The 17,398-nt window shown below is 37.4% G+C and overlaps 1 protein-coding gene across 1 annotated transcript in view; it reads left to right on the top strand.

The window, feature by feature from the left end:
• Nucleotides 1–17,398, top strand: part of EGFL6 (EGF like domain multiple 6) — a gene marked incomplete at its 5' end in the record, with an annotated part of 29,468 nt that extends 12,070 nt beyond the window's left edge. The window contains 5 exons of the mRNA XM_084227030.1: nt 6,958–7,284; nt 13,161–13,241; nt 14,391–14,477; nt 15,836–16,101; nt 17,254–17,398. Coding sequence (XP_084083156.1) covers nt 6,958–7,284; nt 13,161–13,241; nt 14,391–14,477; nt 15,836–16,101; nt 17,254–17,349 — 857 coding nt within the window. The 3' untranslated portion in view covers nt 17,350–17,398. The remainder of the gene's footprint in view (nt 1–6,957; nt 7,285–13,160; nt 13,242–14,390; nt 14,478–15,835; nt 16,102–17,253) is intronic.

Here is a 17,398-nt window from a genome sequence, read left to right as displayed (position 1 = left end):
ACTGCAAGTAGAACAGAGACATGAATTTATCTTGAAGAAACAGAGAAAATAGTTCAAAAAAATCTACTGTGATTTCTCAATGAATTCCCAAGGTTAGCTCCTTGGAGGGATGTGCAGTCTCTCCCAGAAGGCTAACTTAACAAAAATGAGAAAAGGGAGAAAAGCTATGACTTCTCTGTTAAATTGTTTTCACTTTGTTTGTCTATCAAATATGGAAGACGTCCTATAAAGATGTCATTTCCCACTTTAAATGAATATGACCCTTCAAGAAGAAAGAAAGAAAGAAAGAAAGAAAGAAAGAAAGAAAGAAAGAAAGAAAGAAAGAAAGAAAGAAAGAAAGAAAGAAAGAAAGAAAGAAAGAAAGAAAGACTGTCCTTGTCTTTATATTTAAAATTAACATTTTAATTTATACCTTTATTAATCCTGGCAGATGTTTCTCCTGAAACATCATTAGAGATGATTTCCTCAAGAGGACACTAGAGCTCTGCTCAAACATTTAAAAAGTTTTTGTCTGTGGCAGATGAAGTCTACATAATATATAAATCTTTTCAAGTAATGCTTGATCAGCTATGTCTTATGATTATACTTCATGGTCACAGATATTCTCTGAGTCCCTCTCTTGTTCTTGTTCCTACTCCCATTATGGTAGCAATTGAAACTTACAATACACATTGATAAATTAATATTTTCACAGAATATTTTGAATTGCAAGGGACCCACGAGTCCAACTCCTGGCCCTGCACAGGAGAGCACCATTTTATTAAGTTTCAACTTTCATTATAGAAATGTTTACTTTTGACATGCAAAAATATGCAAAAATACACAAAAATCTGACTGTTACTGAATGGTTTGATATGGACATGTATTGCCACAGCAGAGCTGTTTAGAGCATTCTTCTACTCAAATTCAATTTATGAGCCAGGATCCTTGCTAGACCACGTCTTGTGATATGTCATTGCAGCTCACTGAAATGGAAGGATGCATTTGATTAGATACCAAAGCAAACTGACATGACACATCTTGGTATGGCTTTATTAAAACAAAATGTACCACAGGTGAAATGTTAAACAAACACATGTCTGAGAAAAAGAATCTGTTGGTTTTGTTTTTTTTTTTCATTTATTTGCCTTTTCTTTTAATGAGAACGTACAAATTCCAGGGAAATGTTCTTTTTGACTAATTCTATGTATAAAATATTTTTTCATCAAGCAAAAACAATTCAACAAGAACTATTGCTTAAATATAAATAAGATTTTTTTTTCACTTATGGAGACTTTTTTTGAGGTCTAGCCCTGTAAAAAATGAGTTCTGAATTCAGATGATTCCTATCTTCTCACAGGTGTTTTTCTTACATAATTTGCCCTCTGCCTACTTCCTCCTGTCATATTTCCAATTATTGAAATCCATTTGTTGTTTAGCAGAGGAAGGATCCATAAAGTGAATAGAACACACTAAATGGAAAAGAGATTTATTACAAGAGAGGATAGAAGAATAACATACAGTAATGAGAGCAATCAGGGCCACAGGCAGGTCAAAAGTTGAGGGTCCAGCTAGAAAGTGGTAAACAACAATAGAGGAAAATTAAAATAGAGTCAGTGGTAGCTGAGCCCTAAAAAGTAGAGATGCTAAACAGAGACTGGTGTGGTGGTGTTCACAGGGGTACCAGGATGAGGGAAGAGACGAGCATCTTGACTCCATGTTTCAGAAGGCTGATTTATTATTTTATAGTGTATATTATATTAAAAGAAAATGATATATTAAAACTATACTAAAAGAACAGAAGAAAGGATTTACTCAGAAGGCTAGCAAGGAATAGGAAAGGAATGGAATGGTAATATAATCTTGTGACTGACCAGAGAGTCCGAGATAGCTGGACTGTGATTGGCCATTAATTAAAAACAACCACATGAGACCAATCACAGATGCACCTGTTGCATTCCACAGCAGCAGATAATCATTGTTTACATTTAGTTTCTGAGGCTTCTCAGCTTCTAAGGAGAAAAAATCCTAGCAAAAGGATTTTTCATAAAATATGTCGGTGACAGACTGGTTTCTCTGGTGGTAATTCTCCCACATATGTCTTTTCTTTTAAAGAGAAGTGGAGGAGATTCTTTTAGCTCTGAGATTTTCACTAGTTGACTTTTACTGCACTCCTCAAGAACATCTGACCAGTGTAACTCATGGGGGCAGGACATGTCTTGCTACTGAGGAAAATGTTTTTTTTCAAACGGTGACACAAACAATTGGATGTACCAGCCAACAGTGAAACTAAGGGTTCTCCATGTCATATGGCAATTGTAGAAAAGCTTTGCCTTTACTGCAGCCAAAAGAAAATTTGCTGTGGGGTTTAATGGGATGAGGACACCATCTTGGGCATTTAGGAGCTGAAGGCTGTGGCTTCACACTTATTTTGCTGACAATGGCTACAATTCCTGTGGCCCATTCCAGTTCCCAGCAGGGCTTGTGCTGCAGCTGAACAAAAACCTTCTTAAATAAGTCTCCAGTACTCCACATAATTATTCCCACAGAGATGGAATCCTGTTTTCACAGGGAAGCATTAGTTCTTAACAGCAATTGTCTCTAGTATTAAAAAAAAACTGGCTGCCATGGAAGCAGTATTTGCTTTTTTCAAAAAATGAAAACTGTTTTAATATACAACTTAATTTTTGGATTATTAAAGGAGACCAATTAAGCACATTGCTTATAATGAAATTTCTGTGGCTACATCTCATGCTACCAAATAACTTAATAAGTGACATAATATATAATTCACCTTTGCAAAGAAGGTGATGGAAATTCTTTCATTCACTTTGTATGTAAATACACTGATTTGGCGAAAGCTGCTGAAACGTCAGGCTGCAAACACTGCTGTTGGTATGGATATGATCTGTGATTATTAAGGCACCCTTTTGCCATTTAACACTCCTATATCTATGAAACATTGGAGACCATTTCTGAACTGTCTGTAGCACACACATTTGAGAATCCATAGGGATGGATCAATTTGAACAATCCCTAAAAGGGTCCTAGTCTTTTCCACATCTGGCCCCTATCTTGCTGCAATCTGTTGCTGTTCTCAGGTTCATGTGTTTCCTGATTTCCTATTGTGCCTTGAAAACCCAGATTTCCCCTGCAACCTGCTTTTATGTGTATTCAAGTTTTATTTAAGAATAGAGTCTCACAAGGTTCCATAAGCAATTAAGATTCCTGGGGGAAAAAAAGAAACCTATTTTTGATTCACTTTTTTTGGTCCTACAAAATAACAGGAAAAAGGATTATTATCTTTAAGTCTACAGATATCACTCTAAGGAGCTAAACAATCATACTCCTGTTATTGCCCAGCTACAGGCAGAGGTTACTCTTCTTCATTATGCTTTGCTGGGTATCTAAGTGTCAATAAAAATTCATGTTGGCTCTCTCTCTGCCTCTTGTATTACTCATTCATTTTTTGCTGATAGGGTAACCCTCAGACCCTGTATATAACTTTGCTTTCTTATTTAATTGCCAATCCTGAGAAAGGTTAGTTTGACATAATAAAGTTTCAAAGCTTCTATGATTGTCATATCAGTGGTCATATTCTTAAAAGTTAATTCAGTATGGAGTCAAATACTGCTGTCACTCTTCAGTGAGTAACACTTAGGCTTTTGTCACCACACATTTCCTACCAGATGCCTTGCTGGCTGGTATAATCATGTATTAAGCACAGTCCAGTGTAACAAACTTGCTCTGATTTCTCAAAGTATCCTTCCCTAAATAAGACAGTAAAAATTTTAGAAATTAAATAGGGTAGCATCACATATCGGTAGATAATGTTCCATGGCTTAGAAGAAAATAATAGCCCAGAATCTGTCTTTTAACCTATCTGTGAAAGCTTTCAGACTGGCTTAAGAATATCTAAAAGAGGTTGATAACTTTAAGAATGATTTCTGGGAGTGTGTCACGCTGATCAAATCTTTACTCGCATCTACAGACTCCACCTACACGTGGTACATTGTTGTCTACACTTCTTCAACTCTATCATAAAGAAGCTATAAAGGGAGCTACGAAAGGATTTGTAAGGCAATCTCCCAGGCTTGTCTTTCAGCAGGTTTTTAAATGCTCTGTGAGGTGTTGGGGTGGAAGCAGTGGGGTGCCTGCTGGAGTGCAGAGCAAGCTGTCTCCTGCTGCATCCCCTGGATGGTCAGGGCCAGCAGCAGCTGCAGTCACAGGGTGTGTGGAAGGAAAACAGACCCTTGTCTGTCCCTCTCCTGTATCATCCCCTGAGCACTTCCCTTTACACAATGCAGCACACAGTCAATGTGTTGGCACATACTCTTTGTGTATTTTTTTCAACTCAGCTTTCACAACTTGGTCATTAGACATCCTACACCAATCTATTTCTGCAGGTTTATAATTTTGTATAATTTCTGTGAGTTTTTCTGATGGCAGAAGAGTTTTGCTTTTAGCCCTCGGCCACTGTTTGCCTTTGTTTTTTCTACTTCTTGCCTTAATTCTCTCTAATTCAAAGAAAGAAAATACCTTTGAAAACTGAGATATTTTCATATTAGGGCAATAAACAGAAACTGCATGCTTCCAGATCAAAGGCAGGTGAGAAAGAGCTGAACTGAGGTGGAATGCTCAAAAATAAAAAAAAAATACGTTTCTGTGCACTTTTTTCAAAATTCTCTGCAGTCACGGACAGGTAAGAGCACAAATGTTTGTGACCATGACTGCATTTATCTACATATTTTGAGGCAAAGGGTCCTGAAAAATCACTGCCTCAGGTGTAGCACCCCAGAGCACCAGAGAGGTGAGCTGCTTATTCAGGCAAGTCCACAGGCCATGGATTCAGATGAACAGACTGAGTTTAAGGTGGTGCATCCTTACACTGCATTAGTCCTCCTGCAATTTATGGCTAGATATAAAAAGCCTTAAATCCACACCTCTGGCTACTCTAAAAATGAATGCAAGCTGGAAGGAGACTAGTGCTGTGTCCTAAAATATGCTTAGTGTCTTGAGTCTCTGTCTCCACAAGCACGGAGATTTTCATAGTGCAGCAGCAAATTGGAGTCTGCAAGCACATGGGAATATATACCTTTTCATCCCCCTATTTTTGTCACTCCTGTCAGTCGATTTTCCACTCTGCTAAATTTTGCACACACAAGGAGATTGGTTTTCTGACACCACAGAGGTTATTATGTTGAACTGTAAGAATTTTCCATTTCGTGAGGAAAACTTCAAAGCAGAAACTAAAAGCAGATGTTCAGGTTTGCTGAGCAGTCAGTCCTGTAGCCTTGAAAATCCCCATAGCCTCTCTGTTAAAAGTTTCTTGTTCCTGACAGTCAAGAGGAAATTTGTTTGGAATTAAGCTTTCCTGTTAATTTTTATGGCTGAATTCTGAGTTTAGACCTAGGGAATCTTACATCCTTCATGACATCAGCCTCCAGAGGATACTTAGTGGAGTATTAGTAGAGAGCTTATTTGCAAGTATTTGATAAGCAAGGCTATAAGTTTTATCCAAAAGAAGGAAGAACAAATCCTCAAGTTTGACTTTCATTTTATTGGCATCTGTTTACTCCAACAGCAATCTCAAAAACACCTAAATGCTACAGTGAGCTCATCAAGAGTCTGATTCTTTCCTGACATACTAAATTGCATGTAGCTGCACTTGCCATAAATGTAATGTGACAAATTCACAGCGATAGGATTGTATTTTCCAGAAGTGAATATAAATTCAGGGAACTTTCCTATTTTCCTACTAGACTGCATTTCTATTTTATTTACTGGTGTTTTTTCTTCTGCTCTGTCTCCATGAAAAAAGGCACAGAGAAAATAATACTACCCAAGGTTCCAAGTCCAGTCCATCTGTCTCAAAGTATTACTATAAAATTTTCATAAATACATAGTGAGGAGCAAAATAGGAATATATTCCTATGATAATGTAATCATTAGACAGCAGAAGCAGGGGGAAATAAAAATAGCTGTCTTCCACCATAATTTTTAATCCTAAAAGACCGTAGGCACTGCAGCATCAATACTGATTGAGAATCAAAGATGGGAAACACTATTCTGATCCACTGATGAATATAGTTTCTCTTAATGAAAGCTTTTTTATAGCATACTGGAACTGCTCAGCTTTCATTGTTTTCTAGGTACTTCACATTAGAGACTCAAACTCTCAGTCGTTTATGACATAGTTGTGCACACCATTTGATAGTAGTATCCAAAAGGATAATTCCAGAATAATGAAAATAACACCACTTTAACCAAAACTATAAGATACAGTATTTCACGTCCAAGAGGAGTCATAAAATGGTAACTTCTCAGCACATGTTACATTTATGTTCTAGTCCATCTTGGGATTGCAACATGGTAACAATTTGGCATTTTTGTATTCTTCTCTGCATTTTGGTTTTACCCCTTACAATTAAATAAGAGCTAAAAGAATTATGATGGAGGAGCTTGATGTATGTCTTCTCAAAATGTCCTGCATTTCAGTAACTTTCAGCCTGCCATGGAAGGAAAATTAGACCAGAGAAGTTCACAAAGGACAGCCAAGAGAAATGCTCATTATTATTAGGCTGCAGTTGTTGTGGAGGGGATCCCATCTCCATGGACAATTTTAGTCCAAAAATTGAAGAAGGATTGTTGGGGTTTTTTGCCCGAGCTCCAGTGTAAAAATAATTCAAGTAAGGAGCTCTATGGCCTGTGTTACTCCTATACTACACAGGAGTCCAAATAGATCATTGCTGAGGGCTGCTTTGGTCTTTTCACTCAGAGGTGTCAGTAGCACAGAGCTGAACATGTGCATGTGTGTTCAGTTCTGTGCAGAACTGAACTCACATCTTGTAGTAGAGAACTTAATTCTGAGGCCCTCTGGACCTTTAAAGGACACCACAGTCCCATTTAAAAACATTGTCATTGTTGGATGATGATGAATATTTCAATGAATATTTTCTATTTTCTTCTTGGTTCTAGTTATCCCTGAAAAGTCAGTGAAGGAAATTGCAAGAAGCCCTGGAACAGCTAAGGACACAATTAAGAAACTTCTTGCACAAAAAAGCAGTGTGAAAAAGCATAAAACAATCAAGAATGCAATCCCAGAAGCAGCTGTGACTCCACCTTCTAAGACCCACCTGCAGTTGCTGGACTATGAAGGTGTTATTGATCTTGGTGGGAGCTACAGTGAGGAAGAGAAAGAAACTGCAGCTGCTGAAGAAGAGGAGGCTGAAGAGTCAGATGAAAAGGAGAAGGAAGATTTTGAAAATCTAATTGATGAGCGAAGCCTTAGAGGGGATGTCTTTTGTAAGTTTGTTTGTTTTTTTTAAATGTCTGGCTTCAATGCAAATATGTCTAAACACTAAAAAATCATCACAAAACATTACAGACACTTTATCAGAATTCACTTGTAGAAAATGAATCACAGAATCATAGGATGGATGGGTTCTAGTTAAAGCTTTTGAAAATACATTTGAAGACTTTGAAAAACACAGCAAGAAATTGTACAGCATATTGGAACTAGATGATCTTTAAGGTTCCTTCAAACCTAAGTGGCTCTATTATTATAACTGGTTTTTAGTACAGTTGTCTCAGTCAAACATTCTTCAAGGTAGTGGCAAAAATAATTACAATGAAAAACACACTGTAAATATTTCATTCATTAAATTTTCTCTTTCCAAAGTATAGAAAACTAATAAATACTATCCCACAGCAATTAAAAGTATAATAATAAAATGAGAAAAATGAAATTAACATTCAAGTTATTGCTATTTAACCTGGAAGGAGAGATAAGTGTATATTTTTTAAAGGAAGTATAATTTTAAAGTCCTCTGGAAAAAATGGTCTGTAATATTGTAATTCTGTAAGACAGCCAAGGAAAAAAGTAATTATTCACTTAATACAGTGGAGAATACAAGCTTCCTTGCCAAAGACATTCTCCTAAAATTGCCTTCTTTTTTGTTTTCAGTGGTAATTGGCCTGTTTCAGTTTAAGTTAAGGATATAGACTAATTATGCTAGCGAGCTGATAAACAGAACAAAATCAGGACTTTGCTCACCTATCGCCTCCCTTCCTGCAAATATTAACAGTGAGTGCTAATGGCATGTTTCAAGTTTGCTGACAATACCAAAATGGGGAGAATGACCCATTAATTGAAGGGCAGCACTGCTATTAAAGGGATCTGGCTGTGGAGGTAGACTGACAGGAACAATATAAAGTCCAACAAAAGCAGATGGAAAAGGACATTATGGATTTGGGATGACTGCTTAGGAAGATGCTTTGCAGTAAAAGGCAAGTTTTGCACTTCCCATTACAAGACAAATGAGGACATACTGGATGGATGGACGGATGGGTGGGTGGATGGATGGATGGATGGATGGATGGATGGATGGATGGATGGATGGATGGATGGAGGGATGGATGGATGGAGGGATGGATGGAGGGATGGATGGAGGGATGGATGGAGTTCAGACATCACAACAAGTGTCTTTTTCGGCCTGCTTGGACAGGTCAGGAAGGATTGCCTAGGGTGGGGTCACCCTGGGTTTTGGTTGAAGGACAAAGGGCTCTGCTCTCTCTGCCTGGTGATGCAAGGAGAACTCAGTCTCCTGTACTAGGCTATGGGACCTGATGCAATTGTGAAGGGGGGATTATGCTGCCTTCCAGCTGAGTACTCTGTGCTACACTCATTGGAATGCACTCATTTTCCAGACTTCTATTTGAGTGAGGGCACACAGGGAAAATTCTCTGTCCCTAGGAAAATCCAAATAATATATTGTTGTCATGATGATTGGTGAGATTCTTTTTCAAGGACCTTCCCAAGCAAACCAGGAGATTTGAACACTATATACCTGGGCTAGGCAGAGAGGAAGAGTCTGCTTGTTTCTGCAATAATTACCACTACAGCTGACAGCAGTAAGAATGGATATTACTGCTTGAAAATATTAAAGCACTGTCGTTTATCTGTATTTTTGCCTATACTGCCTTTGTTCCAGTCACATCTGGCGAGAATTTCCCCTTATAGAGCTGAGAGATTAATATGCTGAATTTATTAGAGTGATTTTATTTTTCTCGGGGATTCTGGCAGAAAATTGGTGTGCAGCTTCATGCAGAGAGAGCAGCATGCCCAGGATGTAGTTTCATTAAGTTTGTGAACTCTGTATTATCTGTGGCTTTCTTGTTTGACACCAGCTGTGATTCAAGGACTTAAAGCATTGTGCCATTTTCATTTCAGGATACATTGCTTAACTGTGTTTTCCTTCCTTTTAAATTTCCATGTGCTGTACTTGATCCTTGTTATCATAAAAATTCAGTCATGATTCAGGCACTTAATTGCTTTAACATTTGGCTCTAAAAACACTTTCAATTTTAATGATATTGAGTGATCTTTCAGAGAACATCATTAGCTCAAATTTACAGCTCATAAATTTGTACATTTTTTCCTTTCATTGCTAATGTCTATTCAGCAGATTCCTTTACTACAACATTAAATTCCTCCATATAATCCCCTCAGGTATTCACATAGCATCTGCCTTTTGTATTATTAATATTGGTATTGTTTGTCTTCCAGGAAGAGTAGTTAATTAGGAAAAAATAGAAAAGTCTCTTTAAATAGATGTATTATTTTATCATAGTAGTTATACTGCATAATAGGAGGAGGGCTCATAGGGAGCCATAGAAAAATATCGTAGGAAAAAAGGGAAATATATGGACATGGAAATTATTAAAATAGGCCCAACTACCAAAATACTGGACCTTTGTGAGAATTGCTATTTACCAATTTTTTTTTTTTAAACCCATACAAAGTGTGGGTTAATAGATAAAGACAGCAAAGTGAAGCCCACAACATGTAAGAAATGTCAAAATTAAGGTCATCAATGAAAACTTAGATTTTTTTTCTTATATTTTTGTATCTTATGATACAGTTTGAAATTACTTCAAATTACTGTTTTCCATGGGTTTCTTGCCTTTTCCAGTGTGAAGGAAGGACCTGTCCTCTTGTGAAAGGTGCAGTTTAATAAATAAGAGTATTTATTTATTTATTTATTGATAAACTAATTATTTATTGATATGAATATTCATCATTAATTATTTATTCATTATTATCAAATAGTTTAATAAAAATGAGAGTAAACCTAGTACTGGAAAGCTCTTTGTTACATGAGAAGTGCCCTTTCTGCATATGGGAGAAGACACAGAGAGCTGGGCCAAAGTACTTGGTAATATAGGCAAGGATTGCAGAGATGCTCAAGTTCCACTGAAATAATTTAGCACAGCCTTAATTCTGACAGTTTCTAACATTTTATTGCTTTTTGGCTGTCATTGGTAATTCAGAATGATATTGTCAACTGCAACTAAATTCTACATTCTGTACTTCATTAGTTTATGAAATTCAAATCATGCTTAGAGCTCCTGTAGTATCATGTAGCCAACCATTTTATTAAACAGAGACACTTCCTTTGGTAGCATCAAGAATGATAAAGAGGGATTAGTATTTGGCAATACTAAAAGTAGACTTTTTCCCTTATGGCTTCACAGCTCTTGATGCTGAACAACAGAATTCCCTCAGTTAATCATGATGTTTGGTCTCATTCTTTTCTGGTAATTACATCACTCTGTGAGTTATTAATGCTCAGACCACAGCTTAGTTCATAGCTATACATGTCAGATTTCTGGCAAATGTAATTCTTTCAGAGCAGGATGTGGTAGCAGAGAAATGGGATATTCCTGTGAGTCCAACCTAGTGGTATACCATATACATAGGAAGCTCATCTTAAATTTACTACGTCTTTTATTCTGCTTGATTTTTTTTACAGTGGCCACACTGTTTTTCTGGGTTTTGTTGTTTTTAATGGGTTTGATGACAGCAATGGTTAAGAACATGTGGCACCATGATATGAAGGGGTTTGTATGTAGAGATTACATATCAGCTGTTGCTGCATATAAGTTGATGAGAGGGTATTTGCAGTACAGAAAGAAGGAGGGACTCTGTGCCTAGAATGGGACATATGTGTGCTTTTGTTGGTGAGAGCCTATTCTTAGGGACCATGAGAGGAGACCTGCCTTTCTACAAGACCACTTGGTAGCAGAAGAGCTAAAAAGATTAATTATGACTCCTGCCTATTACTTATGAGGGAGTAAACTTTGGATCCTGGCTGTGCATGAGGATGATCTGATTAAAATATAGGCACTTTTCAAGCAGTAAGGTTTATTTGAAACCTTTCTGTACACTGAAGCTTGCAGTTTCTCATAATATGCAGCTGATATCTTTCAGCGAGTGCAAAACCTGATTTTAATGCCTGACTGAAAACAAAAATAGATTTGGAAAGAAAACTGGACTCTTTTTCTGTCCATAACAGTTCTTCCCTTCATAGCACATGGCTACACCTGCACGTATCGCTCTCGAGTGAATTCAAGTGTAATTCAATAACTTAACAAATAAATCATTCTGGCAGCTGTTGTCTTCTGTTAAATCACTCCACTCTTTCCAGAACTGATCATATTTTAATAGCTGTCTTCATTTTGGCAAAGGTTTTCACAGCCTGAGCCTCTTTCACCAAGTACAAGGCCAAGTTTATGGCTTGAGAGTAAACTTAACACCAATCTGGATGTGCCTATTCCTAAATGTGTATATGTAAACAAAAATGAATTTGGAGAAAGATGTATATTAATCCTTGCCTTAAGTATTAATATTATCCAGGTGATCTAAGCAATGGACTGGGTTAGGGGGAAGCTGCAAGGACAACAAGAGACGACACGCTCCTGGCAATTCATCAGAAAGCTCATAAGATTGCATGAATCTACTCCAATTCAGCACTTCTGGAAGTGCCTCCGGGCCTCTTTGTTAGTGTGTGTTGTCACTGGTGTACACAGAGCAATTTTTGACAGTTTTGAAGAAGAAGAAAGGTTAAGTGGATGGCATAGCCTTTATGGTGCTAAGAGGCTTTGGATTGCAGTCGCTTCTGAGTATATTCTTAAAACTGAGTATGTGTGAGCCTGTTGGAGTATTTAAATGGAAAGCCCTAGCTCAGTCAAACTCATGGGAAAAAAAACCTCCCCTCTGAACAAATGTGCATCCATGTGAAAATGATGACTTTTAAAATATTTGGCATATGCATATATGATGCAATGCTGAGTAGGGAAAAGTAATTTTCATAGCTTTTCTTAGCACAACTACCCATGGGATGGGGCTGAAAAGTGAACTTGAGTTGTTTCAGGCTTTTTCCTAATACATTCTGTAAGCAGTAATCCAAAGGCTTCTCCCTCACTCCTCTAAAATGGCACTTTTAAATTCCTCCTCTTTTCATAGGTGATCATGAATATATCACAGGTATCACCTGCTTACATGTTTGCAAATGATAGAATACCAGTGAAAGCAGATCCTTCCCTTATCTCATGTGTGATTAGTTACTTAAACACGGTATGCATAAAGAAGTTGAGATTTATGATTTTTTTTTAATGAGTACACTCATCTATTCATTACTTAAAATAATACAAAACAAACTTAATCATAAAATTTTTAAAGAATTATAGTAATCTAGAGATCACTTAGCATAAACACAAATATAGAATCTTCTGTCTCACCAGACAGGAAAGGATTTCCCTTGGTCTCTGAAGCTGAGAAATAATGCTTCTTGAGTAACTACCTCTTTCAGGCCAGTGTCTTAGAAAACACCCCTAACATTCATTGGTGCTGCTTTACTGACTCTTCCTGTCAGCACCAGCTATCACTGCCCTGAATGCAGATCTGTGGGCCTTTGATGCCCTAACTTTTACAAAGTCTCTGACATTATCCATTTTTTGAGGCTGCTGTTGGCAAACTGCTGCCAAGTTGTTGTCTCTGCTGTTTGGCAGAGTTCAGTTTCATTTGATCATTATAGCAAGAAAGCAGATCAGGCCTGTGAGGAAAGATCACCATTTTATGACCTTGTGAATCTGTAATTGAATGGAGCTGTAGCTCCAGCATTTATGGGTTAGAAGGCTCAGTGCTGTGGAAAACAGCAATTTAAGCAAATTTTTAAAATTCAGAGTATCTAATTGCTGTTAGGAATATAGGTTTGGTGGTGGAGTGGAAAATGCATATATTGATTTATTTAAATAAATTATGTCAGCTTGTATGAAGGAATAAAGTTCCATTTTCTGTTTCTGTGATGACTCAGTACTTGACAAGTTGTTTTCCCTAGCTCCGAAGGTAAAAGAAGCAGCTGCCTTTGGCCCTCACCTGGTACAGAGGAAAATTCCAGTGTCGAGACCAGAGCAAGAAGGTGGCTTACTTTTATCATACAGTATTTATTTTCCTGTGTATTGTATCTTTTTGTGACAACCTGTGTTAGCGGAGTCAGAACTAGTTTAAAAGCCTTTAACATAAACCAAAGATTTTGTGAACATGTTAGAGACAGTATCTGACCTAACTATGCTACCAGTTCCAGCGTGTCCTTTCCCAAGCATTCCTTTACTGCTTATAACCCATGATAGAAATTTTCCCCACATTAGAACTTGACTTGCAACTGAATTTCACTTAAATAATTTCATAGTCGTGAAAAGATAAAGTAGCTTGTATTGTCTATAAAATGAAAGCATGTTGCATAGCACACAATAATCTTAAACAAACAAAATAGATGTGCTGGTTGACTTTTTTTTTCCAATTTAGAAAGCAGTAGTCTCAGAAACAATGGATTTAGAAAACAAAGCTCTCTAAATGCCATGTACTGCATGTCTCTGTCTCATGATAAAATACATTAAAATAACAAGAAGAATGCTTCTTTCTGAGGAAATTCAGAGGCTGATGTATTACTCTTAATCTGATCTGTCATGCTTGCATTGCACAGTGTCTCTTTGTGTGTGTGATGCTTTTCGTCTGCACAGTCATGAAGACCGTGGTGTGCTCTGGCTGACACTCTTTGCAGGGTGCTCTAAAGGTCAACTGATCTGGGCTATTCCCAGCTCCATGTAGTTGGATTACCAGGTGCTGATGTAAGGGATTCTTCTCATGGGAGGCCAGTTTCTCTCAAAGGATTGAACTGGAACTTGAGCTGATTGCAACTGCAGCAATGTAACAAATGGAGAATGGAGAACTCTAAAGCTGGCAGATCTCAAACAATTCCTGGTGCTAGAGTTCAACTCTAACAGCTCCACCTATACTTGGGGATTTGCAGGCCATTGATAAATACAAGCCACAGCATATAAACTCATGTGCAGGTGTGACTAAAAAGACACTGAGCTAAAGAAATAATTACTACATAATATTTAGATTTTTTGCTGTTGCATCTTGGTCAACACTATCTGAATTCAGATTGTAGTTTTAGAATGATCTGTACATTAAGAACTATATGAATACAGAGCAAAATGATTTAACAGTACTTAGGATATGCTCCTAAGTGCTCCTATTATCTCTGCCAATTTTTTTTTTTCAGTTGATTGCAGCTTCAGTCGAGGGGTTTGTGACTGGAAACAAGACGCTGATGATGACTTTGACTGGAATCCTGCTGATCGAGATAGAGGTATTCAGATATCTGCCATCTAGATAGGCTTTGATTTGATGGATTATCCCTTCCAAAAAAAAGGGGGGGGGAGGGGAAACAGAATCCAGGACTTTTCTTTTCTGTCAGTGGGTTATCTTTATAATAGAAGAAAAGAGGCAGAGGATGCTAGGAGTGGATATTGTTTCTTTGAGATGTCCAATAGAAAATAGTAATCAGCAATATATTTCAACACAAATAAATCAAAATGTAAGAAAAATTATTAGAACATAACTGTTCAAAATTGCAAACTACAAGGCAATGGAAACCTTATTAACAACTTGTTGCGTCTCCAAGATTGGTAGGACATTTAATCACACATCTGTCATTTAGATGGATGTGGCAATGTAGTCACCCACATGGCTTAAATATCACTGGGATAACTGCTCAGAAATCTCAAACTCTGCAAGACAAACTCAGAATAAGCCAAGGGCAAGGGGCCTATTGAAGAACAACCAATACATGAACAGGTACCAATGGGAGCCTGCTGAAACCTGAGAAACAGCTCCATGAGAGCAATGTGGGACTGCTGAGTGGCTGCACTTAAAAAGGTGGGGCTGGATGAGTTTGTTTGAAAGCATCTCTCTTTCCCTGTGACACAGAAATGTTGCAGAAGTTGCTGCAGTAGTGACCAGTGGATCCTACAGATCCTGCAGGCTGCTTACACCAGTTCCCATGCACACATTCTCTTCCTCTTTAAGAGTCTTTCCATGTTAGTCTTTCTTCACTAATCCTTCCTCTCCTGCTCCACATAATTCCCTAAATCTCTTCTCTGTGCTGTCACTTCCAGGAAAACCTTACCCTGGCCTTATCCTGTCTCCCTGTACTTACACATGCTGATTGTGACTTCATTTACGGCCCCAGATGTTTTATTCCTTTAAGATTTGTGTGTGTCTGTCACTTCATTGGTCTTCCAGGACTTGGGAAAGAAGCTGTCAGCTCACTTATGAATTTGTCATTAGTGCAGAGGACAGTGGAGAGAATATTGAGCTAGCTCAAGTACTGAAATAATCTAACCACAGAGGCACAGCAGCATGTTTCAGACTTGCATTTAAAAAACAGATGGTTTTGCCTTCACAAGATAGTGCAAGGAGGAATGACTGTAATTGCCAGTGAAATATGAACTCATCTCCTCTGTAAACTGATCTGACTTCCAACCCTACAAGTTTATTCCTTGCTAAGTACACTTCCTGCTGCTTTTCTCCAATGCGATTTTAAATTATTCAAGTAAACTACTTTCAGCTTCCCCTTATTTTCTTAGCAAACGTATTCAAATTCCCAATAAATAACACAAGTGCATGAAAGATAATTTTTTTTTTAAATTATTTTCTTTTTACAAGGTGATGGCTACTACATGGCAGTTCCAGCTTTTGTGGGGCACAAGAATGATATGGGGCGTTTAAAACTTCTCCTCACTGACCTCAAACCAAAGAGCAGCTACTGCCTGATTTTCAGTTATCGACTTGCTGGTGAGAAAGTGGGAAAACTTCGAGTGTTCCTGGCAAACAAAAAAACTGTTCCTGTCTGGGAAGAGAACAAAGGAAAAGATGAAAAGTGGAGAACTGGAAAAATAGAGATATTTCAGGGGGCTGAAACAACCAACAGTGTAAGTATAACACAGTTTATAAGCCAATGACCATAACCAACATGCTGGTTTGATTTTATAATTCTCAAGTGTTCCACTAACTGTTTTATAGGCATCAGCAACCAAAAGGCTTATCTGAAATGGGAAACAGGAGCCAACATTTTAGGGGGCATAAAAGTTATCACCTGATTGTAATTTCAGAACTGAATCACCCCAGTTGGTTAGAGTACTGATGCCAGTAATTCTGTCATTTTGTAAAAACACTGCATCACATCATAAATTAACACAAGTAATCAAAATCTGCCCTTAATACCTCACACAACAAAGCCTACATAACATGCCTAGAAAAATGAAAATTTTTCATTTCATAGAAGAGGTTGCTCTCAAACCACACTAAACCAGACCATTCTAGCAAAAGAAGACATCATGTATAACCAAAGGGGGGCCGTCACCATAGGAGCAGGGAGTACCAACAAGGAACACTGTGCACTGATGTATGCCAGAAACTGCCTCAATCAGGACTTCAGGCAGTTTCTCCTCGAAATTCTGGGGCCTGCTCTGCATTTGTGTGATGGAACATTTCAGTGCTGTGTAATTGAATACAGTGAACGTAAAGGAAATGCAAGCCCTCTTTAAGGTCCTTTGCACAACTGGGATGATGTAGAAAAGCCCTTCAATAAATGGGAATCAGAATATAAAATAAAAACCCAGACATCCTATTCATAAAAACAATCCTCCTCTTTATATATAGTACATAGTCTACTCAATACATACAAGAGTGTGTAAATATATATAGGAGATGCACACAAAACCTGAGGATCCAAATAGATCAAAAATGAGCAGTTGTAATATCTTGAATAAATGAAATGCATGAACATCACATGCTATGATAAAACTACATTATTATAAGAGGATTTCACTCAATTTGCATTTTTTTACAATAAAAGTAAATAATCTTATTAAAGTAATCCATGTGGCATTGTAAATCTGTGCAGAGGATTTAACCTAGTTCAAATAATGCACAAAAGCTTTAAAAATGGCAAAGATTCAAGTAATTAAGTCCTGTGTTGAAATAAAATATTCTTCATTTATAGCATTATAACTAATTAGGAGTTGCTAAATGGTTGAATAAATTACATTTTCACCCTTAATACATATCTTTTCTTATGACAGGTCACTTTTGAATCAGAACGTGGGAAGGGTAAAACTGGAGAAATTGGAGTGGACAATGTTATACTAATTTCTGGTCCATGCCCAGAAGATACCTGATAATGGACATTTAAGTATACCAGATTTAATCCTATTTTTCACACTTTAT

Source organism: Fringilla coelebs (genome assembly GCF_963513975.1).
Source record: "Fringilla coelebs genome assembly, chromosome: 2".
Lineage (NCBI taxonomy): Eukaryota > Metazoa > Chordata > Aves > Passeriformes > Fringillidae > Fringilla > Fringilla coelebs.
The sequence above is the reverse complement of the archived record's forward strand: the minus strand, read 5'-3'. Positions and strand labels throughout refer to the sequence as shown.